The 24,855-nt window shown below is 41.8% G+C and overlaps 1 protein-coding gene across 1 annotated transcript; it reads right to left on the bottom strand.

Annotated features, from left to right (window-relative positions):
- Positions 1-741: 741 nt before the first annotated feature.
- Positions 742-23,388, bottom strand: LOC146973038 (uncharacterized). Its single transcript, XM_085799149.1, has 18 exons — positions 23,287-23,388; positions 20,064-20,211; positions 19,790-19,977; positions 18,837-18,923; positions 18,561-18,711; positions 16,482-16,643; positions 14,071-14,180; positions 13,856-13,967; positions 13,719-13,747; positions 12,216-12,422; positions 11,497-11,667; positions 10,133-10,203; positions 9,149-9,316; positions 8,205-8,323; positions 6,116-6,320; positions 3,523-3,739; positions 2,320-2,375; positions 742-985 (listed from the first exon to the last, which is right to left on the bottom strand). Exons 1-18 carry the CDS (start codon positions 23,386-23,388, stop codon positions 790-792), a joined length of 2,499 nt encoding a protein of 832 aa, XP_085655275.1. The 3' UTR covers positions 742-789.
- Between the last annotated feature and the right edge of the window lie 1,467 nt (positions 23,389-24,855).

Here is a 24,855-nt window from a genome sequence, read left to right as displayed (position 1 = left end):
TACCTGTGAAAGTCACTATAACGGCCACTCGTACCTTCTGACCCGTGAACTCGCACCAGATCGAACTGGTACGACTTCACAGGTCGGAAAAACACGAGTTACGAGTTGCCTTGAACGCACCATAACTTCTTGTCAGCCGATGGAGTTAGCAGCCCCCGCCCTCGTCATGGATCTATTGGTCCTCGTCCCTACGTCACCACATTCACGGCATCCCTTGGCTGCACACACAGAGAGGACTGCCCCTTTATGCCGTTCTCTCTCCTCATTGGATAAAACTTGTAGGATACAAGAAAAGTTTTCTCCTCGGCTCAGAGCAGAGCAGAGTGACTGACAGACCCGTGTTTCGGTCGGAAGATATAACTATTTAAGACTTATATTAACACAAAAATATCGCTTACTTCTGCTTTAACATGCAGTTTGTGATTATTGATGATGATTTGATCAGATCTGATCAAGGAACATTTTGTTTTGAGTCCGTCCCCCTCACACACCTTGTGCGTGTTGAAAGTACAGTAAATTATCGGTCCAAGGGCGGAGTTAAAAACATGTTGTTGTCAAGGTAACGTGTTGTGAGAGTGGGTAAGTGCTGTTCCATTCATGTTTACAGCATCTGGACCCTCACACACTCTCACACTCTGTCACTTAGAGCTGACGTCACTTCAGTCAGTGAGGGTTCAGGGCCTGAGGCTTTAGGGGGCGGGTTGGAATTGGGCCACTGGTCTGAACCGGTCCGGTCTGGTCTGAACCGGTCCGATCCGAGCTGCTGTGTCCGGTCAGGTTTTGGATCGGTCAGTTTGAGTGGGTCCTGTTCTGAACCAGCTGCTGGACCAGAGTCCTCAGCTCCCTCAGCTCAGCTCGGATCGCCTGCAGCTCCTGGTTCTGGTTCTGCTGCTTCTCTGTGTTCTGGTCCTGCAGCTCCTGGTCCCGCTGGTCTTTATCGTCCTGGTTGTGGTTTTGGTTCTGCAGGTCCTGGTCCATCTGGACTCTGCTAGAGAGAAGACGTGTTAGTGTTGGACCAGCAGCACAGAGACACACAGGCTGAAACTGTTTCTCTGGTTCCAGCTGGACCGATCTGTTCAGATAGATAGATAGATAGATAGATAGATAGATAGATAGATAGATAGATAGATAGATAGATAGATAGATAGATAGATAGATAGATAGATAGATAGATAGATAGATAGATAGATAGATAGATAGATAGATCAGAGCACTCCACAGCATACCCATAAAAGACATAGAAACAAGAAACAAACTGACTGAAATGTTGTGCAAAACAGATACAACGGCCCTCTAAGGGGGTTGCCAGGTGCAGTCAACAATCATTACATATTCAGAGCTTGTACGGCCTGTGGAATAAAGGATTTCTTAAAAATTTCCCTGTTCATCCTGGGAACTCTGAATCTTCGGCCGGATGGAAGCAGTTCAAACTCTGAGTTTAAAGGGATAGTAGCATTTTTTTAAAAGTGGGGTTGTATGATCTACAAGTACTTTAATTGCAGTAGAAGACTCTCTGCACTCCTCCCATTAGCAACGCCAGCCCATAATAGCCCTGCCCAGAGATTTACAACATACATTGTTGTGAACAGACCCAAAGAAACGGCCTATTTTCATGGCCTAAAAGAGGTTTAATGTGAAAAAAAACACACAGTTCCATTGTTCGCTATAATATAATTTTTTCCAGCCCCTCAAAGTGCAGGAAAAACACAGTTTTTATTTGGACCTAACCAACTCACGTATCCCTCCGCCCAGGGTTAGCGCCCGCCGATCAGCAGTTGGTTAGGTCCAAATAAAAACTGTGTTTTTCCTGCACTTTGAAGGGCTGGAAAAAATTATATTATAGCGAACAATGGAACTGTGTTTTTTTTTCAAGTAAAACCTCTTTTAGGCCGCGAAAATAGGCCGTTTCTTTGGGTCCATTCACAACAATGTATGTTTTAAATCTCTGGGCAGGGCTATTATGGGCTGGCGTTGCTAATGGGAGGAGTGCAGAGAGTCTGCTACTGCAATTAAAGTACTTAGGGGCTATTTGTAGATCATACAACCCCACTTTAAAAAAATGCTACTATCCCTTTAAGGGATGTGTAACATCCTCAGATATCTGTCTGGCCATCCTGACAACTGGGGTGTTCAACAGCTCACAGAGTTCTTGTTGTTGCTTACCGACCTGCAGCTTTCCAGCAATATTTACTATAGAGGAAAGCTTCTTTTTTTGCTGCACCCTCAGGTTGCCATACAGTACCAGGCAGCTATATTAAACTGCAAAATACTTTCAACGAGGCCTCTGTATGTCATTTCCAATATATGTTGACTTCTCACCCTGGACCTGCAGCCGCCTCGTCTCTCTTCAGAACCAGGAACTGGTCCAGAGTCTCCTGCAGGACGGACACACACACACACACACACACATCTTCACTTTCTGATCTTTAAATCAACCAGAGCTGCAACAATTAATCAATGAAACGAACAATAATCGATTATTAAATTGACACAAATTAGACCACGGACCCCCATTGGACAAAATTTTGAAGCAAAACACTAGAAATACACAAATATTTGTTCTGAGACTGAAGAACGTTACTTTTTTGGTCAGTTTACATACGTTCAAATTTAGGGCCAATGGCAATGGAAAAATTTATCAAAAACATTCTAGTAAAAAGTGGTAAATTTTCTAAAAAAATTGGTACAATTTCTCAACCAGAGCTGCAACAATGAATCAATTAAACGAACAATAATGGATTATTAAATTAATCGGCAACTATTTTGAGTCGTTTTTTAAGAAAAAAAAGTTCAAATTCTCTGATTTCAGCTTCTTAAATGTGAATATTTCTGGTTTCTTTGTTCCTTTATGACAATAAACTGAGTCTCTCTTTGTTTTTTTTTTACATTTTATGGACCAAACAACTAATCGATTAAAGCAGAAGTAAGTGGTCCGGTCGTTTTCGCTAATGCTGCGTTCCTGGCAGGCTTTTGAAATCGTAAATTACAGCTTCAAGTCACAACTTACGACTTTGTAGCGTTCCAGGCAACCCACTCGTGTTTTTCCGACCTGTTTTACCGGTGAAAGTCACTATAACGGCCACTCGTAACTTCCGACCGGTGAACTCGTACCAGATCGAACTGGTACCACTTCACGGTCGGAAAAATACGAGTTTCCTTGAACGCACCATAACAGTCCTTGTCGCTACGTCGCCACATTCACGGCGTTCCTTGGCTGCACACACAGCCCTTTATGCCGTTCTCTCTCCTCATTGGATAAAAACTGTAGGATACGATAAATGTTTTCTCTTCGGCTCAGAGCAGAGCAGAGGGACTGACAGACCCGTGTTTCAGACCAAACACTCTTTGTAAGTGATTGCTGTCGGAAGATATAACTATTTAAGACTTATATTAACACAAATATATCACTTACTTCTGCTTTAACCGTTTAGGTGATCAACAGATTAATTGATAATGAGAATAATCGTTAGTTGCAGCCTTAAATCAAACTGTTTAGACTTGTGTTTGTTTCTTCACACGCACTTTGATCTGCGTCGTGATCCGTCCCATCTCGTCATGGTAACCGGGGTTTGTGGCGGCGATGTCGTCGTCGTCGTCGTGGGCGTCGGCCAGCGGCGCGCACTGGTTGGAGATGTATTGGTTGTCGTAGAAACGGCCGAGGAGCGGTATGGAGTCCTCCACCTGCAGGATGACGGCGGCCTGCTGCATCACGGCGATGGCCTGAGAGTTGTCGTGAACCCTGAAACACACACACACACACACAAATTTTAAAGCATTTAAAGGGACTAAAAGAGTATAAATAAGATAAAAAAGTATAATATGAACAAAGTAGAAAAAAATTATCTTTAGCTCATGTTTGCGAGGGATGATAGAGTAAAAATAGGTCAGATAAATAAAAGGGCCCAAGACTGTTAAGACAGTTCTCAAACATTTTTTACATCAAGGACCCCTAAAATGACACAAATTACACCACAAACAACCATAGGACAACATTTTGAAGCAAAACACCAGGACGGAAGAACGACGTTACTATTTTGGTCAGTGTATGTTCAAATTAGGGCCAATGGCGAGAAATTTCTGGAAAAATGTATCAAAAACATTCTAGTAAAAAGTGGTAAATTTTCTCAAAAAAGTGGTAAAAATTTCCCCCCCAAAAAAGATTAAAAAACATTCTAGAAAAAGTGGTAAAATTTCTAAAATAATAATATAATAAAAAATCCCCCAAAATGTAAAAATTCTAGAAATAAAATTTCTCAAAACAAAAAAGTTAAAAAAAAAAAAAAGATCTAGAAAAAGTGGTAAAATTAAAAATTAAAAATAAAAAAGTTAAAAAAAATTCTAGAAGTGGTCAAATGGTCAAAAAAAAAAAACAGGGCCTAATTTTTTTTTCTCAATTCTACAAAAAGTGGTAAAAATTCCCCAAAATGTAAAAATTCTATAATAAGTGGTAAAGTTTCTCCAAAAAAAAAAAAAAAAGTTACAAAAAAATTCTAGAAAAAGTGGTAAAAAAATTTTTTTAAAAAGTTACAAAAAATTCTAGAAAAAGTGGTCAAATTAAAAAAAAAAAAAAAAAGCTCAATTTTTTTTTCAATTCTAGAAAAAGTGGTAAAATTTAAAAAAAAAAAAAGAAAAAAAAGAAAAGAAAAAAAAGAAATCCTCCAAAATTTCAAAATTCTATAAAGAAGTGGTAAAATTTCAAGAAAAAGTTGGAGAACCACCTCGAACGCTCTCAAGGAGAGACGTCTCAAAGAACCTTAAACTTGATCCTGAAACCAGGTGGACCGCGGACAGATGTGTGATTCCAGATGTGTGTGAGTCCAGATGTGTGAGTCCAGGTGTGGACAGTGCAGATGTGTGAGTCCAGGTTTTAACATTGTAAAGCACTTTGTGTTGCATTTTTATATGTATGAAAGGTGCTATATAAATAAATAAGGTTTGAAGTTTGAAGGTGTGTGAGTCCAGCTGTGTGCGTCCAGATGTGTGTGTGTCCAGCTGTGTGTATAAGTCCAGCTGTGTGTGAGTCCAGATGTGTGTATAAGTCCAGCTGTGTGTGAGTCCAGATGTGTGTATAAGTCCAGCTGTGTGTATAAGTCCAGATGTGTGTATAAGTCCAGATGTGTGTATAAGTCCAGATGTGTGAGTCCAGCTGTGTGTTGTCCAGATGTGTATAAGTCCAGATGTGTGAGTCCAGCTGTGTCTATAAGTCCAGCTGTGTGAGTCCAGCTGTGTATAAGTCCAGATGTGTGTGAGTCCAGCTGTGTGTGAGTCCAGCTGTGTGTATAAATCCAGCTGTGTGTGAGTCCAGATGTGTGTGAGTCCAGATGTGTGTGAGTCCAGCTGTGTGTGAGTCCAGCTGTGTGTATAAATCCAGCTGTGTGTGTGTGTCCAGCTGTGTGTGAGTCCAGCTGTGTGAGTCCAGATGTGTGTATAAGTCCAGATGTGTGTGAGTCCAGCTGTGTGTATAAGTCCAGATGTGTGTGAGTCCAGCTGTGTGTATAAGTCCAGCTGTGTGTGAGTCCAGCTGTGTGTATAAGTCCAGCTGTGTGTGAGTCCAGCTGTGTGTATAAGTCCAGATGTGTATAAGTCCAGATGTGTATAAGTCCAGCTGTGTGAGTCCAGCTGTGTGTGAGTCCAGATGTGTGAGTCCAGCTGTGTGTGAGTCCAGCTGTGTGTATAAGTCCAGCTGTGTGTATAAGTCCAGCTGTGTGTATAAGTCCAGATGTGTGAGTCCAGATGTGTGTATAAGTCCAGCTGTGTGTATAAATCCAGATGTGTGAGTCCAGCTGTGTATAAGTCCAGCTGTGTGTGAGTCCAGCTGTGTGTATAAATCCAGCTGTGTGTGAGTCCAGCTGTGTATAAATCCAGCTGTGTGTGAGTCCAGCTGTGTGTGAGTCCAGCTGTGTGTATAAGTCCAGCTGTGTGTGAGTCCAGCTGTGTGTGAGTCCAGCTGTGTGTGAGTCCAGCTGTGTGTATAAATCCAGCTGTGTGTGATTCCAGCTGTGTATAAGTCCAGCTGTGTGTGATTCCAGCTGTGTATAAGTCCAGCTGTGTGTGAGTCCAGCTGTGTGTATAAATCCAGCTGTGTGTATAAATCCAGCTGTGTGTGGGCTCAGACCTCTGGAAGGTGTCTGACAGCAGGGCGATCAGCAGGTTGACACACAGGATGGAGGACGCGGCCAGGAAGCTGCCGCACAGCAGAGGAGCCATGACGTCGTCCACCGTCACCATGGCAGCGTACTCGTACTCGTCCACCAGCGTGATGCGGTACAGGCTGTAGAGCAGGCCCGAGACAGACTGCATGCTGGGAACCGAGGCCGAGCCTGCACCAGAGGTGATGATGAGACGTAAACTCTGTATTAACGTAACAGGCACACCAAGGTTTTTATAGTTTTAGATTTTGTATTTCAGTTTAGTTTTTTATTTCGGTTTAGTTTTAGTTAGTTCAACAAGTGATAAAACAGTTTTAGTGTAGTTTTTATTGTTGAGGAATTGACTAGTTTTTATTTAGTTTTGATCCAGTCTTAGTCTTAGTTTTTATTTCGTTTTTATTCAGACTAAGTTTTAATTCAGTTTTTATTCAGTCTACGTCTTAGTTTTTATTCTTGGTTTTAGTTTTTATTCTTAGTCTTAGTTTTTATTCAGTCTTAGTTTTTGTTCTTAGTTTTTATTCAGTCTTAGTTTTTATTCTTAGTCTTAGTTTTTATTCAGTCTTAGTTTTTGTTCTTAGTTTTTATTCAGTCTTAGTTTTTATTCTTAGTCTTAGTTTTTATTCAGTCTTAGTTTTTATTTCGTTTTTTATTCAGACTAAGTTTTAATTCAGTTTTTATTCAGTCTACGTCTTAGTTTTTATTCTTAGTCTTAGTTTTTATTCAGTCTTAGTTTTTGTTCTTAGTTTTTATTCAGTCTTAGTTTTTGTTCTTAGTTTTTATTCAGTCTTAGTTTTTATTCTTAGTCTTAGTTTTTATTCAGTCTTAGTTTTTATTCTTAGTCTTAGTTTTTATTCAGTCTTAGTTTTTATTCTTAGTCTTAGTTTTTATTCTTAGTCTTAGTTTTTATTCAGTCTTAGTTTTTATTTAGTCTTAGTCTTAGTTGTAGTTTTTATTTAGTCTTAGTCTTAGTTGTAGTTTTTATTTAGTCTTAGTTGTAGTTTTTATTTAGTCTTAGTCTTAGTTGTAGTTTTTATTTAGTCTTAGTCTTAGTTGTAGTTTTTATTTAGTCTTAGTTGTTAGTTAGTTTCAAATAACTAAGTCCAGTTGCTTTCATTTTAACCTCCTTTGAAATACTATGACTTGGACAAATGAGAATATGCACCGGCTTTTTGTCTTAGTTGTAGTTTTTATTTAGTCTTAGTTGTAGTTTTTATTCAGTCTTAGTTGTAGTTTTTATTTAGTCTTAGTTGTAGTTTTTATTTAGTCTTAGTTGTAGTTTTCCAGGTTTTAGGAGAAAGCTCCTGAAATCCGAAAGACGCTACAGGGTCCCATTAAGTAAGGGAGCCTTTAAAAAAAAATCTTTTATCCCCAACGCTACTCGCCTCCTCAACTCAACATAAGTGATGCACTAACACTGAACTGCTCTTAACTGTCTTTTTTTCTTTTTTTCTAACTTTATGTTTTAACTGAGTTTTTAACGGCATTCTTAACTGCTGTATGTTTTTAATGAAATTTTGTATCTTTACGGTGAGCCGAAGGCAAATTTCCAACATGGTGGATAATAAAGATTTATTGTATTGTATTGTATTGTATTGTATTTTATGTATTGTAAGCCTCTGTCAGACCTCTGAAGATGAACTTGTTCCCTTTTAGTTGCATCCATCCCATAATGTTCCCATCAGTCCTCATCAGGTTCCATTCACTCTTATCTAGCTGTGGGTCGTACTCCAAGTCGTTTTCTTCCTGCAGCTTTAGACATCGACAAGAAAACTACAACTAAACTGCTGTTATCTGATGAAACTTTACTTCACTGCAGTTTAGCATCGATACCTGGAGGTTGGAGTTAGTTCTAGTTTTTGGAAAACATTTTATTTATATATTTCGGTTTACTAAATTATTTTTTCACTGCTAGTTTTAGTCTAAGTTTATGTATATTCATATGTATTTATTTATATTTCTATAATAACCCTGGTGCACACACACACACACACACACACACACACACACACACACACACACACACACACACACACACACACACACACACACACACACCTCCAAATATGATCCAGAAGCTGCAGGCGTAGGGAATGTAGATCTCAGCGTACAGGAAGAGGAAACGCAACAAATCCCCGAGGATGCATCCCAACATGACGATGAACGGTCCCATCAACCTGCACACACACACGCACGCACGCACGCACGCACGCACGCACGCACGCACACGCACATACACATACACACACATTATTAGAGCCACATTTACACTCATGGATCAGAGTGAAGGTCAAACGTTACGTCACATCTCAGTTTTGTGCACAAAAACAAAAATATATTTGTTTTTTTGGACATCCAATGGACCTAAGCTCCTCCGTTGTCATGGTAACACCGGGATATGTGCAGTGCTGTCCCACAGACGGCGCACGGTTACCATGGCAACCTGGCCAGATGACCGAAAGGTATATAGAGGAAGTGTAGGCTACTCTACACTACAAAAACTCAAAATCTTACCATGAATATTTGTCTTATTTTTAGCCACATGTCTCATTTCTAATCAAAATTCAAATCTCATTCTACTTAAAATAAGACTCAACACATTAAAAAGCAGCTTGTTTTTAGACACTTTTTACTTCTTTCGAGCATATTTTCACTTGAAATAAGTAGAAAAATCTGACAGTGGAGCAAGTTTTTCTTTCTTACTGTATTACAAGCACAAAAAACTTGCTTTCACTGGAAGATTTTTCTACTTATTTCAAGTGAAATTTTGTTTGAAACAAGTGAAAATGATCTAAAAACAAGTTTTAATGCAATTTTTAATGCAATGAGTCTTATTTTAAGTGGAAAGAGATTAGTTTAGACTGGAAATGAGACATTTGGACAAGAAATAAGACAAATATTCTTGGAGAGATTTTGAGTTTTTGCAGTGTAATGGTAACTGCAGTAAAAGTATTACGGTAATATAATACCTGTGTGTCTGTGTGTGTGTGTGTGTGTGTCACCTGAAGGCTCTGACGTGTTTCATGAGCCGCAGCCACAGGAAGACGACGGTGACGGAGAAGAGACGCAGGCTGGTGGTGTGGAGCAGGACGGACGGACTGAAGACGTCGGCCAGGTGGACGGAGAAGGACGCGGCCAGCAGAGAGTACACCAGCCAATCACACACGTTCCTGAACACACACACACACACACACACACACACAAACACACAAACACACACACAATTTTGAAGCAAAACCCCAGAAATACACAAAAAATCAATGTACGTTTACATTAGGCGTAGATTACAGAGAAATTTCTGGAAAAAAAGTGGTACAATTTCTCCAAAAATGTTGAAACATTTCTAGAAAAAAGTGGTATAAATTCTCACAAAAAAAATAAACAAAAAAGTATTACAAAATTTTAGAAAATTGTGGTAAAATTTTGCAATTTTAAAAATTTTTTAAAATTTTTTTAAATCGACTATAATTAAAAAAAAAAAAAAAGTTTTAAAAATTTTAGAAGAAACTGGTAAAATTTCTCAAAGAAATTCTAGGAAAATTGGTAAAATTAAAAAAAAAAAAAAAAAAAGTGGTAAAAGTAATAATAGTATAGTAAAAAGTTTTTATATAGTATAGTTTTTTTTTGAAATTGAGAAGAAAATGGTAAAATTACTCAAGCATTCTAAAAGAAGTGGTAAAATTTTTCAAAAAATTATAGAAAAATTTGGTAAAATTTCTCAAAAAAGGGGGGGGGGCAAACAATAATACAAAATGGGTAATAGGCTATTGCTTTAAAGTAGTTAAGTAGAACAGACAAATTTAGGAGAAACTGGTAAAATTTCTCAAAAGAATTCTAGGAAAAGTGGTAAAATTAGAAAAAAATAAAACAATAATTAAAAAAGTAAAGAAATGAAATACTGAAATATTTATGCATTTCACATAGACTACACCAGTGGTCCGACCAGAACCTCTGATGTGTGTGTGTGTGTGTGTGTGTGTTAATACCACAGGTCGTGGCTGTAGCTTCCTCTCGTCTTTTGAATCCTCTTCTTCTGATCCATCAAGAACAGTCTCTCCTGCAACACGTCACGTCGTCACGGTGATAACTCAGATTTAGACTTTAATAGGCTTTAATACAAATTGTTGTTTTTGTAACTCACATCCAGAAACAGTTGTTCATCTATTCTGACATTGTTCTCTTACTAAAAAATGATGGGTCAGCAGGTTCATCATTGATTATCTCACCAAAGATTTTATCTTTTTACTCTGGGAAAATGTTGTTTTTGGTTTACAGACAAAAACTGTTCAGTAAGGTAGATCCAAATAACTAATTTGTGTGGTTGGATGATGCAGAGAAGCTAAAACATCTTTTTCTGTTGAATATATTTGCATTTTCTGTATTTCTTGAAAAGGCTTGGGCTTTGAGACGAAGAGCGATATACAGATGAGCACTGAAAGTAATCTGAAATTGTTTATTTATGTGGCGGGTAATACCAACAGGGATGATAGTTTTTCATTTGTCAGTAAATGTAGCATGGCATGAAAATAAAATTAAAAAAATCATTCATTCGTTCTTTTTAATAACTTTATTTTTTATTTGGCAAAATTCTTAATTTATAAAAGTAAATTTGATAAGAAAACCCCTTGTTTTGTTGTTTCCCAAAAAGAAATTGAGCATTATTTTAGGTTTAAGAAGGTTTTTACATATATTAGTATTACGAATTACAACCTTTTTGTTTAATGTAGGTTTCCCTTGGCTCATCTGTTATTTTCTGTTCTTTTTATATACTGTTCAACTGCAAAAAATTTGTCTTATTTCTTGTCAAAATGTCTCATTTCTACTCAATACTAACCTCTTTCCACTTAAAATAAGACTCATCACCTAAAGATGAACTTGTTTTTAGATCATTTTCACTTGAAATAAGTATAAAAATCTGCCAGTGAAAGGATGTTTTTTGTGCTTGTAATAAGAAAGAAAAACTTGATCAACTATCAGAATTTCTACTTATTTCAAGTGAAACTAAGCTTCAAAGAAGTAAAAAGTGTCAAAAAACAAGCTACTTTTTAATGTGATGAGTCGTATTTTCAGTATAATCAGATTTGTTTTGACTAGAAATTACATTTTGATTAGAAATAAGACAAATATTCTTGGTAAGATTTTGCATTTTTGCAGTGCTAGTGTTTGTATTTCTGCTTTACTTTAATTAAAAAAGATGAAATAAATAACAGTGATATAGTGAGTGCTGTGTAGCGCGTGTTGCCCCCTGCTGGTTTATTTTGCTATAACACATCTGGAGATACAGGTGTTTAACTGTGATGATCCCACAGGTGAAGGGGATATGATGTGTTGTGTTGTGTTTTTTTTGCACCTGAGGCCACATGGGATGTGAGCAGCGCAGGTCGTCATGGAGACGCTGCTCCTGCCACCGCTGCCAGAGGCGGAGCTTCCTCCTGGAGCGCAGGATGTCCAGCACCTCCCTCAGCACCTCCTCCAGGGTCAGGAGGAGCGCCAAGACCACCACCAGGAGGCGCCACCAGTCCTGAGACCGACCGGGGAGAGGGACAGAGAGAGAGACAGGTGGGATAGAGAGACAGACAGACAGGTGGGAGGGGCGGACAGGTGAGAGACAGACAGACAGACAGACAGACAGACAGACAGACAGACAGACAGACAGACAGACAGACAGACAGACAGGGGAGAGGGACAGAGAGAGAGACAGGTGAGACAGACAGACAGGTGGGAGGGGCAGACAGGTGACAGACAGACAGACAGACAGACAGGTGACAGACAGACAGGTGAGAGACAGACAGAGAGAGAGAGACAGGTGACAGACAGACAGACAGACAGACAGGGGAGAGACAGACAGACAGAGAGACAGACAGACAGACAGAGAGACAGACAGACAGACAGACAGAGAGACAGACAGACAGGTGAGAGACAGAGAGAGAGAGAGAGACAGGTGAGAGACAGACAGACAGACAGACAGACAGACAGACAGACAGACAGACAGACAGACAGACAGACAGACAGACAGACAGACAGACAGGTGGGAGGGGCAGACAGGTGAGAGACAGACAGACAGGTCACCTCGGGGAGGACGTAGCGATCAGCTGAGTCTCGGTTGATGGACACGGAGATGGCGACGGTCGTCCAGGCGACGTTGAACAGGAAGTTGAGGATGAGGAGGAGCCAGGCACCCAACCTGCCGTACAGTTTCCACTTGACCTGGATCAGTTTGAGGAAGACCGGACTCATGATCAGGTCCAGTTTCTCCTCCTGGACCACAAGCTGCAGCTGGTGGACGGGACAGGAAGGGGACAGGAAGTGGACGGGAAGGGGACGGGAAGTGGACAGGAAGGGGACGGGAAGTGGACGGGAAGGGGACGGGAAGGGGACGGGAAGGGGACGGGAAGGGGACGGGAAGGGGACGGGAAGTGGACGGGAAGGGGACGGGAAGTGGACGGGAAGGGGACGGGAAGTGGACGGGAAGGGGACGGGAAGGGGACGGGAAGGGGACAGGAAGTGGACAGGAAGGGGACAGGAAGTGGACAGGAAGGGGACAGGAAGTGGACAGGAAGTGGACAGGAAGGGGACGGGAAGTGGACAGGAAGGGGACGGGAAGGGGACAGGAAGTGGACAGGAAGGGGACAGGAAGTGGACAGGAAGGGGACAGGAAGGGGACGGGAAGGGGACGGGAAGGGGACGGGAAGGGGACAGGAAGTGGACAGGAAGGGGACAGGAAGTGGACAGGAAGGGGACAGGAAGGGGACAGGAAGTGGACAGGAAGGGGACAGGAAGGGGACAGGAAGTGGACGGGAAGGGGACGGGAAGGGGACAGGAAGGGGACGGGAAGTGGACGGGAAGGGGACGGGAAGTGGACGGGAAGGGGACGGGAAGGGGACGGGAAGGGGACGGGAAGGGGACGGGAAGGGGACGGGAAGTGGACGGGAAGGGGACGGGAAGTGGACGGGAAGGGGACGGGAAGGGGACGGGAAGTGGACGGGAAGGGGACGGGAAGTGGACGGGAAGGGGACGGGAAGGGGACGGGAAGTGGACGGGAAGTGGACGGGAAGGAGACGGGAAGGGGACGGGAAGTGGACGGGAAGGGGACGGGAAGGGGACGGGAAGTGGACGGGAAGGGGACGGGAAGGGGACAGGAAGTGGACGGGAAGTGGACGGGAAGTGGACGGGAAGGGGACAGGAAGGGGACGGGAAGTGGACGGGAAGTGGACAGGAAGGGGACGGGAAGTGGACGGGAAGTGGACAGGAAGGGGACGGGAAGGGGACGGGAAGGGGACAGGAAGGGGACGGGAAGGGGACGGGAAGTGGACGGGAAGGGGACGGGAAGTGGACAGGAAGTGGACAGGAAGGGGACGGGAAGGGGACGGGAAGGGGACAGGAAGTGGACAGGAAGTGGACAGGAAGGGGACGGGAAGGGGACGGGAAGGGGACAGGAAGGGGACGGGAAGGGGACGGGAAGGGGACAGGAAGGGGACGGGAAGGGGACAGGTGAGCGCTCAGGTGTAAACCAACCTCCACTGTCATTAACACTGTAAACCACAGGGACAGGTAGGACAGGTGAGGACTCACAGGTGACGTCGGCTCACTGACCACGGCCTCTACAGGAGGACACAGACACAGACGGTTACCGACGGCAACACAGCAGCAGCAGACCGTGACTACAGTGCTGTTGTCATGGTGACAGCACAGCAGCAGGTGTTACCTACCTTGCAGGTGTTTCCCCGGCGACGGCGGCTCCGGCTCCAGCAGGTTGAGGTAGAAGTACTGCTGTCGGGTCAACCGGTCGGCCACGTGGAACTGAGCTAGCGCCAGCTGAGCCTAGACAACAACAACAACAACAACAACGGCAACGCATCACAGCTGAACAAACCAACCAATCACAGCCCAAGTGTCTGTCAGGAGGAGGCGGGACTTTAGTTACCACTGGACTCATCCGACCAATCAGAGCGGTGATACAGAGCTGTCCGTCAGAGTCCTTCAGCCCCGCCTCCGCTCCGAGCTCCAGGAGGAGACGAGCCGCCTCGCTGCGCTCTGAAACACACGATGATGTCAGTGGTGATGTCAGTGATGATGTCAGTGGTGATGATGATGTCAGTGGCAGAGATGGACAGAGTACTCGACCCCAGTACTTGAGTAAGAGTACAAATACTACTAGGGGTGGGAGAAAAAATCGATGCACATAAATATCGCAATATCCTTTTTGATGATTTTTAAATACATTTTTTTCTCAATTTTTTTGAAATATTGTGCAATGTGCATTTGTTAGCCTTTTTTAAATACAGAGAGTACAGGTTTTGAAAAGAGTTTAAAGGATAATTTCCGTTTTTTACAACCTGGACCTTATTTCTAGCATAAAATAAAATAATTTTACTCACCCAGATAACTTTGGTGTCATTTGGAGTTGTTTTGACGAAATTAGCCCCAGTGGAGCGGCACATATAATGCGAGAGCACGGGGCAGCGCAATGCAGCCTCTAAATAACACATTATCCGCCGCAAAACTCGTTCATTTCGCCAATATTTTGTTATGATACACTAGTGCTATTCCCCTCTGAGTCCGTGGTGGCATGTTATCAACATCCGGGGTCTGTAGGTTGACTACTAACCTCTTATCTGGATGATGTCATCTCCGACCGCTGCCCGGCGCGGCTAACTTGCTACCACAAAAAAAAAAAAAAAAAAAAAAAGCTAACTTGCTACCGCTAATGCTATAGTACGTTTCTGCGTGTTTCCGACTTGTCAGAACAAAATGAGCAGCTGGATGAAGTTCAGCTTCCACAGGCTTCCTCTCCTCAACCTGGACTCACTAAAGCTCCGGCTAGTTGAGATAAAAATGGACCCGAATGCCGAAGCAGAATGATTATTATCAGAATGAGCCGGGCGGCGCTCAGAGATGACATCATCCAGGTCAGAGGTTATGAGGACCAGATCAGATGATCAGAGGACCCCGGATGTTGATAACATGCCACCACCGGCTCGGAGGGGAATAGCACTAGTGTATCATAACAAAATATTGGCGAAATGAACGAGTTTTGCGGCGGATAATGTGTTATTTAGAGGCTGCATTGCGTGCCCCGTGCTCTCGCATTATACGCGCCGCTCCACTGGGGCTAATTTCGTCAAAACAACTCCAAATGACACCAAAGTTGTCTGGGTGAGTAAAATGATCGTATTTTATGCTAGAAATAAGGTCCAGGTTGTAAAAAACGGAAATTATCCTTTAAGTTCACTTTATAATGGAGTATGTTAATTTATAGGCTTCTACAGTATTTGTGTGCAGATAAATGTTAAAAAGGCATACTAAAAATCGAGAGAATCTGCAATATCGTAGAATCGCAATTTAAATCGAATCGCCATCCAAAAAACCGTAGAAGAGTGGTTGGTCTTGAATTGATCGGGGCGATCTAAGCTTTCTAACAATGTATAACATGAATATATATGCTTAAGGGCTGCTGTTGTTCGGGAGTAATTGATGCTAGCGCCACCTTCTAGTGCCGTACCGGGGGTGGTACAGCGTGCGTTAACTAGTATCCAAAAGTACATGCTTTTAAATTTACCTTAAAGCGCCAGTATGTAGGAATTCCCCCCATCTAGCGGTGCGGTTGCATATCTGAACGTATTCTTGATGTTGCATTCACGTGAAATCGGGCAGACGTCAGACAGACAACAGACGCTGCATGTAGCAGGATAAACAAGCGTCTATGTAAACAAGTGGTCCGCCAGCACGAGGCAAAACAATACAGGCCTGACGACATGTTGTCATGGTGATGTGGTATTGTTTTACCGTCTTTCTCTGGTGGAGTAAAATGACATCCGGTCGGTTTGCCGACGGCCGTCTGCCTGACTGCACCTGAAGTCGTAGGCTACCAAAGAAATCTAATACTAGTACAAATCCTCTGGAGCTGTCGGCTCAGGTCGAGGTGGCGTCTGTGAAAAGTCACCGTGGTAACGCAGTGAGGAGGAATGGAGCGTTACACTGATGCTGCATTCATCTGCAGTCGGGCAGACGGCCGTCGCTAACAAACCAGATGTCATTTTAGTCACAGAAGTCCACAGCTGACAGACCACTTGTTTACATAGAGGCTTGTTTATGCCGTTACGTGCAGCAGCTGTCGTCCGTCTGCCGTCTGCCCAATTTCAGGTGAATGCAACATGAAAAATACGACTGAGTTGCTTGTGATATACAACCACAACGCTAGATGGGAGGAATTCCTACACAATGTCCCTTTAAGTACAGTACTCAAGTAAATTTACTCCGTTACTGTCCACCACTGGTCAGTGGTGATGTCAGTGGTGATGTCAGTGATGATGTCAGTGATGATGTCAGTGGTACCCAGGTTGGCGGCGAGCTGCAGCGGCGTCCTCAGCTTGTAGTCGGTGCAGCTGATGGCGGCGCCGCCCTGCAGCAGCAGCCGGATCGAAGCCACCGCGTCGTTCTTGGCGGCGAAGTGAAGAGGAGTCTGCTGGTCGTGGAGCGTCCGCGCCTCCGGGTCGGCTGGAGAGCACACACACACACACACACACACACACACACACACACACACACACACACACACACACACACACACACACACACACACACACAGACACACACACACACACAGACACACACACACACACACACAGGACCATGTACTACTAATGTATGTTTAAAGGGACAACGAGGAGTTTTGGAAAAGCGAAGCGTTTTCACACTACATTTATGAGTCTCCGCGCACCGTAAAATTCTTTGACCGGCGCAAGACAGACTCGTGTTTTCATTCATCAAGAATTAAAGTCAGAGGTTGGAAGACGATCACATACCGTCGTAGTTCCGACCATAAACGGAGATTCAGCTACGTTATTCTCATGACTCGTTGCGAAACTGAAAGTAAAGAAACGCTGGTCGGCTCGACCAGCATCTCCGCCACCACTAATAGTAACAAAATAACGATAGAGACAGAATGATATATTTATCGAAAATGGGCCCATTAACAAGTGTGGGTAGCGGAGATTCATCCACATTAACGTGAGACTTTTTTATAACCGATTAGAAACTCCTCGTTGTCCCTTTAACAATTAAGAAATTCTTACCCCTTTTTAAAAAAATTTTTTTTCAGAAATTTCACCACTTTTTCCAGAAAAAATTTAAAGGGGACATATTATGCAAAACTCACTTTTTCATTGTTTTAGTGTGTATTTGCGTATCCAGAGTGCCTCCTCACCCCTTAAACATAAGTTTTGACAACTACGTGAACATTTTGTAAACTACCATAGTCAGAAAATGTGTCTCTTAACAAGCCGTTTTAATTTCACCCGGCTTATTACATCACAAGCCGGGTGATGTGAATATTCAAGCCCTCGCTCCCATGGTTACCATGGTTACCTCAGCTACCAGAGCGAAGCTTCTAAACCGACCGTTTAGAGCAGGGCTGTGAAACTGGTGGGTAGAGAAGCCAGCTGTGCTCAATCTTTTGGTTTTTCTGGCCAAAGCATGTTACTAACATTACTTTTAGACATCAAGGTACCATGTCAAGAAGCAGAAATGAGCTGAATATGTCCCCTTTAAACTAAAAAATTTTGAGAAATTTAACCACTTTTTCCAGAAAACTTTTTTTTAAAGAAATTTTTTCTCACTTTTTTTTCTCACTTTTTTCCCCAGAAATTTCACCACTTTTTCCAGAAAAAAATGTAAACTTTTTTTTTTTAATTTTTTTTATTTTTTAGAAATCTTAGCGCTTTTTTCTAGAATTAAAAAAGAAAAACTTTTTTCCAGAAATTTCTCTATAATCTTTCCAAAAATTCACACCATTGACCCTAGTTTGAACGTACTTTGACTAAAAAGGTAACTACGGAAGCGTATTGCATTCACTTAATCCAGGTGTGTCTGACCTCACAACAATGGTCAGACACACCTGGATTAATCAGTTTGTCCAATAATGTAAAACAGGAAATAAAGGAGCTGGCTAAAGTTCAGGAAGTAGTGGAGCTGTGCATAAAGCCAATTAAGGCATGTGATTAGTTACACACAGGGTATGATACTCCGGTTATGTTTTAGACTTTATCCTTCTATTCATTGTAAGCCAATAGGCTCAATGTAGCAGGGAAGGGGTAGACCCATAGACTGTATATAAATGAGGAATAGACAAAAAACAGAAAAAATTGCTCAAAAAAACAGGGAAAAAATAGCCAGAAAAACTGGGGAAAAAAATGACTCAGAAAAAACAGATTTTTTTTTTTCAAGTGAATGCAATACGCTTCTGTAGGTAACGCTCTTCAGTCTCAGAACAAATATTTGTGTGTTTCTGGTGTTTGCTTCAAAATTTTTGTCAGATGTGGTTTTAATATGTGTCACTTTAAGGGGTCCTTGATGTAAAACAGTTTAAGAACCACTGAGCTGCCAGGTGAAGTGTCGTCTGATTGGTCCACAGACCTTTCTGGTCCAGCAGGAACTGGACCATGTCCTGGTAGTCCAGAGCCGCGGCCACGTGCAGCGCCGTGACGCCAAACTGGTCCGGCCGGTGCAGGTCCGAACCCCGGTCCAGGAAGAACCGCATCACGTCCACACTCCACGCCCGGGAGATCTGACACACACACACACACACACACACACACACGCACATACACACACACACACACACACACACAGTTTTAGACCTGAGGAAGCTGGTTCTAACAGAATGACTTTGTGTGGTTCACGGTCACACACCTCGTGCAGGACGGTTTGTCCGTATCGGTCCGAGCAGTTTGGGTCGGCTCCACATGAGATCACGTGATCCAGAAACCCGAGGTCCACCTACACACACACACACACACACACATCAGAGGTTCTGGTCGTCCTCTGAGCAGACCGGATGCAGACTTACTTACTTACCTGCTTCATCCCACACATAAAGAACCTATAGGTTTTAATATAAGTGACATACATAAAATTGACCATTTTCATATATACGCATATATGCTATATACAGCTCTGGAAAAAATTAAGAGACCACTTCAAAATGATCAGTTCCTCTGGTTTTACTATTCATAGCTATGTGTTTGAGTAAAATGAACACTTCTGTTTCATTCTATAACCCACTGACAAAATTTCTTCCAAATTGGAAATAAAAATATTGAAATATTGTCATTTAGAGGTCAAAATAACAACAAAGTTCTTGTGTTTTCAGACCTTGTATAATGCAAAGAAAACAAGTTCATATTCATTTTAAAACAACACAACACTACTTTTTAAACTTAGGAAGAGTTTAGAAATCAAAATTGGTGGGATAATCCCAATTTTTAATCGCGACGCAGCAGTGTTTTTAAAAAATTTTTTATTTATAATCTTTCTTCCTCATTAAATATGATTTGGTTCAGGTGGTCAGCTAAGTAGTGTGAGGTGTGCTTGTGTTAGAGTTCAATAGACACTGGAATCGATGGCTGCTATACATGTAGAGAAGCTGATTTATTAAGAACATTTTGGAGTGGTCTCTTTATTTTTTCCAGAGCTGTACTGTATATGGTGCATTTATGCGTATATATGCACCATATATGCTGCATATATGGTGCATATATACACATATAACATATATGTGTATATTAAAACGGCCAATTTTATGTACGTCACATATATTAAAACCTATAGGTTCTCTCCATGTGGGATGTTAGCTGGTCACTCACCTGGTCTGTGTCCTGGTTACTCGCCGCCAGATGTCTGAAGTGATCCAGCACTTTCCTGTCGAGGTGCAGGTTTCTAGTCGTTGCGTCGACTTCGTCTATCCGGTCTGCAGCAGCACCTTCATCATCCTCATCCTCACCTGCATCATCGTCCTCAGCCAGGCCTCGGTACCTGGCCTCCATCTGAACTCCTGATGAACATCGAGAAGAAATTCACAGAGCCCGTGGAGATCTGTTGAGAAGACGGATAAAAAAACAAACACACAGCTGGACTCACCTGTCAGTTTTCTTCTCTGCCTCCAGCGGCCGCAGGAGTACGAGGCCCACCGAGCTGCAGCCTTCACCGCCGCCACCACTGAGGGCCGGGACCCCCGAGGACTCCCCAGGCTCAGAGGACTCCCCGGACCCTGAGGACTCCCCAGGCTCTGAAGATGAAACAAATGAGACAAATTTGAGACCTGGGGACACTAAATAGACAATAAAAAAAACAACCACAAGACAATAAATGCACATGAGACTAGTGATGTTCGATACCACAAATTTCCTTTCCGATCCGATACTGAGTAAAATTCAGGCTGGTATCGGCGATACCGATCCGATACCGATACTTTGTGCAAATGCACCTAATGTGCCTGGTAAATCTAATTAAAAAAAAAAAAGTAGTGTATTTCAAGTCATAGCTTCCTAAGGATGCAAGACTTCAGAGTAGCCTAACGTATTTATTTTAAACTCTGAACTACTCATTTAGAATATAGCCGAAAATAGTGTTTCAAACACTAAAAAAAGAACATTTGTAAAATAATAAAACCATAAATTAAAGCAGAAGTAAGTGGTCCGGTCGTTTTCGCTAATGCTGCGTTCCAGGCAGGCTTTTGAAATCGTAAATTACAGCTTCAAGTCACAACTTACGACTTTGTAGCGTTCCAGGCAACCCACTCGTGTTTTTCCGACCTGTTTTACCTGTGAAAGTCACTATAACGACCACTCGTAACTTCTGACCCGTGAACTCGTACCAGATCGAACTGGTACCACTTCACGGTCGGAAAAATACGAGTTTCCTTGAACGCACCATAACAGTCCTCGTCCCTACGTCACCACATTCACGGCGTTCCTTGGCTGCACACACAGCCCTGCATGCCGTTCTCTCTCCTCATTGGATAAAAACTGTAGGATACGATTAATGTTTTCTCCTGGGCTCAGAGCAGAGCAGAGTGACTGACAGACCCGTGTTTCAGACCAAACACTCTATGTAAGTGATTGCTGTCGGAAGATACAACTATTTAAGACTTATATTAACACAAATATATCACTTACTTCTGCTTTAAATAAGAAAATGATAAACAAACATATATTTTTTTAATTCATGCATTTATAATATTATTTATAATTTTCTCACAGATATTACAGACTTCGTCTTCACTGTTTGTGGCACTGAAATAGCTCCACACCTGACTCCTTTCCGCTCCGCCATTGACTCTACACAGACTGACTTTGTGAGCAGCTGCATGCCGCTGCACTTACGCGTTACGCACTTACCCAGGCGGAAGAAAAAGTAGTTCCTACCAACCGCGTGTCATTTAGACAAGATCTGAATAGTTTAGTTACTTTCCATGTTAATGACATGCATAACCACGAATGACTGAAGTATCAAAAGTATCGATATTTTCATTTGAGTATCGATTCTAGAGCATACTGACCTGGTATCGGAAGTATCGATATTTCAGTATCGATCTGCACATCACTACATGAGACAGTGAAACATGAGTGTACAGTCTTTTTACTGGATCATGTATATGCAGTGGTGTGCAGACGTGGAAACTCTCTTGACGCGTGTCCACAAACCAATGTCCATGTGAGGTTTCTTTTGCATATAATAATTATTTATTGACACAGACAGACAGGTCATTTAGCACATGCAGGTCACGCTCAAAAACACGTTAAAGGGACAACGAGGAGTTTTGAAAAAGCGAAGTGTTTTCTCACTACATTTATGAGCCTCCGCACCGTGAAATTCTTTTGACCGGCGCAAGACAGACTCATGTTTTCATTCATCAAGAATTAAAGTCAGAGGTTGGAAGACGATCACATACCGTCGTAGTTCCGACCATAAACGGCGATTCGGCGGCGTTATTCTCATGACTCGCCACGAAACCGAAAGTAAAGAAACGCTGGTCGGCTCGCCCAGCATTTCCACCACCACTAATAATAACAAAATAACCATAGAGACAAAACCATAGATTTATCAAAAATGGGCCCATTAACAAGTGTGGGTAATGTAGATTCATCCACATTAATGTGAGACTTTTTTTTATAACCAAATAGAAACTTCTCGTTGTCCCTTTAAATCAAGTTAAAGGGATAGTTCAACATTTTGGCAAATTGGCCCATAGCCATAATTCCTATAGTCATAGCAGTAGGTTTGTTACCTTTAATTGCAATGGGCCAATTTGCCAAAAATGTTGAACTATCCCTTTAAATCACATCAATCATGATCAGAAAACCTTTTGCCTTTCCCCTGTACACACACACACACACACACACCTGAGGCTCATTACACCCTAACCTATATGCCCTAACCCAACATAATACCTCACCTAGTGGTAAAACAAAACTGGCAAAATGACTCCAACAGTGAGAAACAGTGCAAACAGTAAAAACCTACGGGTAAAAAAAAAAATGCATCCTGAGCTGTGTAAAGTTGCAAAGCTTGACTAAAAGTGGGACAAATGAGTGTTTGTCCAGTTGGTCTTACATAGGGGAAGCCCCTATCTCCTCCCTGAGTGCATTAGTTTGTATTCATCATGTAAAACATCATGAGAACTGCTGGGTCACATGACTGCTGAGCTGTTTCTATGGTTTTATTGGCTCTCAGAAAAGTGAAAGTGAAGAAAATGGTATTTGTTTTATTCTCCTGGTGTAAAGCAGACGGGTGGGGTTTAATGAGATCACCTAAAGGTTTGTAATCTGTACTGTTTTCAAAAAAGAAAGATTTTCAGGAGTTCATGAGTTAAGCTCCACCCGGCTGAGATGACTATACCAAAACAAACACACACTGCAAAAACTCAAAAATCTTACCTATATTTGTCTTATTTCTAGTCAAAATGTCATTTCTAGTCAAAACAAATCTCATTCTACTTAAAACAAGACTCGTCACATTAAAAAGTAGCTTGTTTTTTAGACACTTTTTACTTCTTTCAAACATATTTTCACTTGAAATAAGTAGAAAAATCTGATAGTGGAGCAAGTTTTTCTTTCTTATTACAAGCACAAAAAACTTGCTTTCACTGGCATTTTCTTTTTCTACTTATTTCAAGTGAAAATTCATTTGAAACGAGTAAATATGATCTAAAAACAAGTTCATTTTTAGGTGATGAGTCTTATTTAAAGTGGAAAGAGATTAGTTTTGACTAGAAATGAGACAATAAATATTCTTGAAAAGGTTTTGAGTTTTTGCAGTGCACTACAACTCTCTGGTTCTGGCAGCAGACTGACTGACTGACCTGGGTTGTGCTGGTGCTTCTGGTCATCTTCAGCTCCAGACCAGGATTGTCCCGGCCGGTCAGACCGGCCCGGTTCCCCTTCTTCATCCTGGATGTGTCCATGCTGGACCTTTTAAAACCTCCTAGACCTGCCAGAACACATTGATCCTGAACAAAAGACTTAAAACCCTTTGGGACCGGCTCTGACTCTTCCGACGCTTCGTGGTGTTCAGCTCCAGCTGTAGAAAACAAACCCATAAAGTCGATGGGTGGTGACGCTTATCATCTTTATCATGGTTTATAGTTCGTCTTATCAGCTGGTGCGAGGGTCCAAGTCCAGGTCCAGTTCTCAGCTATATATAATATGTATAATATACAATAACAATAATAGAGCAGCAACATGAGGCCATGAGGCAATGTACGTCTACCAGAGGTCAAACCTAGGAACATTTCCAGATGTTACAGATGTGTTAAAAACATTTAATAGCTTGTCAGAGGATCTCAAACAAAGCAAAAACATAACACAATTTAAAAATAGATTTAAAAAAAAAATAGTATGATAGAAAGCGTTAAACAGGATTGAATAATTGGGTGTTGATTGCAACTGTAATGCTGTTAAATTATTTATGTCTTTTTTTTTTTTGGCTACACTTGTTAATTATTGGATAATTATTTCTTTCTATGACTCTGATTGCAACTGTAATACTGTTTAATCATCTATTTATTTTATTTTTGGCAACATTTGTTAATTATTGGATACTTGTTTCTTTCTATGACTCTGAAATCATGAAGAGCTCTAATGGATATAATTGGAAAATTTGAATTAAAGGGTAGTAGGCATCTATAAGCTAGATGGCTTCAGCCTGCACCTTTTCCATCTATTTATGAACTAGATGAACTAATGATGGTTTTATGGAAGGTTGATTGACTGTGATTGATGCTCAACTGTAAATAATTTTGTGTTAGAGAGCAAATAAACTACTACTACTACTACTACTACTACGTCTGAGTCAGTCAAAGGTCAATGAACTTTAATTTATAAAAGACAGTTTATTTCAGTTTCACATCTGATCCACGTGTTCATGTCGTTTCCAACAGAAGCAGCTGAACTCAACTCACTGTGAGAGAAACAAACAAACACCATCCCTGATATATGTCTTTTCTTTTCTTTTCTTTTTTTAATAAATTAAATATTTGATTTGTGCATTTTCGCCTTCGACACACACACACACACACACACACACACACACACACACTGACCGACAGCAGGCAGGTAAACAGGAAGTGGATGTCAGGACGCTGTGGTGAAGGGATAGTTCACCCAAAATTTTAATTTCCCTCATGTGGACTAAGGGCTGGGAGAAGTTTCAGATTCCTCCGTGGCTTCTCTGAGTTACAGGGGGTCTCGGCGTAGCAGTGCATGTCCATATGACGGTTGCAAATGGATACCAACTGTCTTTGTAACAAAAAGACACACCAAAAAACATCCAAATACCTCCATGCTGCTCGTATGTAATGTCCGTCTTGTATTGAAGCCCCAAAATGCGAAATTGTCCCGAAAAAAATTAAATAAGTCTATGTTTTAAGCTT

Source organism: Trachurus japonicus, chromosome 15 (assembly GCF_045865225.1).
Source record: "Trachurus japonicus isolate A0001 chromosome 15, Traja_1.0".
Lineage (NCBI taxonomy): Eukaryota > Metazoa > Chordata > Actinopteri > Carangiformes > Carangidae > Trachurus > Trachurus japonicus.
The sequence above is the reverse complement of the archived record's forward strand: the minus strand, read 5'-3'. Positions and strand labels throughout refer to the sequence as shown.

Bases quoted from the DNA above. Each gene is read 5' to 3' on its own strand.
- LOC146973038 (XM_085799149.1), bottom strand. From the start codon at position 23,388: ATGGACACATCCAGGATGAAGAAGGGGAACCGGGCCGGTCTGACCGGC. The intron at 12,423-13,718 runs GTGAGTCCTCAC...CCCGTCCACCAG, and splicing joins TCAGTGAGCCGACGTCACCT to CTGCAGCTTGTGGTCCAGGA. The intron at 11,668-12,215 runs GTGACCTGTCTG...GGTCGGTCTCAG, and splicing joins ATCGCTACGTCCTCCCCGAG to GACTGGTGGCGCCTCCTGGT.